General features: G+C 40.0%; 1 gene segment (V, D, J or C); it reads right to left on the bottom strand.

Annotated features, from left to right (window-relative positions):
- Positions 1 to 593: 593 nt before the first annotated feature.
- LOC108281201 lies at positions 594 to 1,413 on the bottom strand. The segment is given in 2 exon segments: positions 594 to 925; positions 1,340 to 1,413. Coding segments are annotated over 2 exon segments (381 nt in total).
- Between the last annotated feature and the right edge of the window lie 1,232 nt (positions 1,414 to 2,645).

The raw sequence follows: 2,645 nt of genomic DNA on the forward strand, positions 1-2,645 counted from the left end.
AAAAAAAAAAAAAAAAAAAAAAAAAAAAAAAAAAAAAAAAAAAAAAAAAAAAAAAAAAAAAAAAAAAAAAAAGAAAAGTGTAAAGTAGAAGGTAGAAGATGGAAGGGAAACTGTTTTAGTATCACCAAATCTTATCAAGGTACATGTACTTGATAAGTAACTGGTAAACTGCTAGACCAAAAAAAAACCCAAGAATGTATCAGTTTTGTATTACCACTAATCTGTTTCATTTAGGTGGCTATCAGGCTAAATGAGTTTAGTTGATGAATGAACGTAGGCAAGGCAGAGAGGATTACTATGAGCTTTAATTCAGCTTTCCCTTGCAGCATGTCTGGTTGTTCAGAGAACACTGACCTCCCTCCATTCTCCTGCAGGTTCTGCCAGGCCAAGACTCTTGCAGCTGATAAGGACTAAAACTGTGGTACCTGAGATGTAACTGAGACATTGATGATTAAGAGCCCTCAGCTGTAATGCATTCTCCTGGCTTCTCCAGCACCTTCCTCTTTAGCCTCCCAAGATAATCTACAGTGTCTGCTCTCCAGATAAACAACACATGTGGGCAGCTAAACCACAGTAAGAAGGGAGGTTTCTGTTCAGGGTTGTACCACTGTGGGAGGATGTTTTAGAGTTTGCATGCAGTAATAAACCCCAATATCCTCAGCCTCCACCCTGCTGATTTTCAGTGTGAAATCAGTGCCTGACCCACTGCCACTGAACCTGTCTGGGACCCCAGCAAAACGGTTGGAAACCCTATAAATCAGTAGCTGTGGAGACCGTCCTGGCTTCTGCAGGTACCAATTCAAGTAGGTTTTTCCATCACTGTACAGGAGGCTTTGACTAGACCTGCAGGAGATGGAGGCCGGCTCTCCAAGGGTGACGGGCAGGGAGAGTGGAGTCTGGGTCATCACAATATCCCCGCTGGATCCTGAAATAGTGAGAGAAGTGCAAGGTTATGTACAAACATTGTGAACCATTAAAATGATATTCTTTCTGTTATTTACTTTATGCTAAGTAATTTTTGTGTGATTTTGGTTCATACCCCTAAACATTCAGGTTTAAAAAGAAACAACATTCACAAGGCACAAAGAAGCCTCAAGATGTTGCCTACACTATTCTCCTCTTCCTGTGTCACACTCTTCACAAGCTCACCAGTCCTTTTTCCTTCTAGGATATGAAATTTAGAACTATAAGAGTGAGGAATCTTCTATTTTTCACTCTTACACTTCTAAACTTTATACACCTTTTCTTGTAGGTCAAGATGTGCATGTGGACAGGTAATGGGACCTACAGAGCTCACCCTCCCACCCCATTCTCCTCCCTCATCTCCTTCTGTCCTTACCAGGGACCCAGAGCATTAGCAGCCCCAGAAGCTGAGCAGGGAACCTCATTGTGAGAAGGTGCGCTGAGGAGTCCTGATCATAAGGCAAGTTTAGAGCTGAGCTTTTATCTCAGACTCTCAAGGGAAGGTCCTCCCTATGGGACAGTATGCAAATCCCCTGGTGGGTGCAGTGGGGTGGAAAGAGACAAAGAGAATATGGGGACATCAAGTGTGAGCACAGTGACATAATGTGTTCTCTGTGTTTGGAGAGAACCTAATAAAGTTTGTGCTGCCTGAGTGAAAAAAGGGACATATTTAATCATGTTCTTTTATTTCCGCAAAGAGATTTCGAATTTGTTTTTATTTTCTCAGACACATTTTACACTTGTCTTCAATAGACTGAGTTTCCATAAATATTTGGTTATTGTTATTTATTTAATTTTATTTTGTATATATTGATTTTAATTTTATTATATATTATTAATTTACTTATATATATAGATTTTTTGAGACAGAGTCTCATTCACTCTCTCACCCAGACTGGAGTACAGTGGCAGGATCTCGGCTCACTGCAGCCTCTGCCTCTCAGGTTCAAGCTATTCTCCTGCTTCACCCCCTCAGCTAGCTGGGATTACTGGCATGCACCACCACGCCTGGCTAATTTTTGTATATTTAGTACAGACAGAGTTTCACCATGTTGGCCAAGCTGATCTTGAATTTCTGACTTCAAGCGACACTCTTGCCTCAGCCTCCCAAAGTGCTGGGATTACAGGCATGAGCCACCGCACCTGGCCAGTTATTTGTATTTATTATTTTTATGTTTATTTTACCATCTAGGTTTTAAAAATTAGTTTTATTTTAGTTGCTAAAATCCCCACAGTAAATGACACAAATATTAAGTGGGTAACTGAATGAAGTTTGTGCATATTCACTTTCAAGGTGGAACTATAGAATATTTTGCATAGTCTGTGCTTCCTTCATGCGCCTTCCCAGTCAGTAACTGCTTCCCATCCCAACCATGGTAACTGTCGTTCTGACATCTAACACTGTAACACGATAATTTGGGCTTGTCTGTGTTGAACCTCATATAAATTGTATTGTGTCTTTTTTCCCTTCTAGCTTTTGCCTTGTTCTTTGTTACTTTTGAGTTCTTCATTTCTTCCTGTGGATTCCTGTTCCTGTCTGCTATCATTTCCTGTGAGTCTGAAGGATTTCATCTTGAATTTGTTGTAAAACTTAGCTTCTATTAACACATTTATTCTCTTTATCAAAGAATATTTTCATATTCCTTTAGTTTTCAACCGTGTTCTCACTGGATGCAGAATTT

The sequence above is a fragment of the Cebus imitator genome, unplaced genomic scaffold, assembly GCF_001604975.1.
Source record: "Cebus imitator isolate Cc_AM_T3 unplaced genomic scaffold, Cebus_imitator-1.0 Scaffold222, whole genome shotgun sequence".
NCBI classification, from domain to species: domain Eukaryota; kingdom Metazoa; phylum Chordata; class Mammalia; order Primates; family Cebidae; genus Cebus; species Cebus imitator.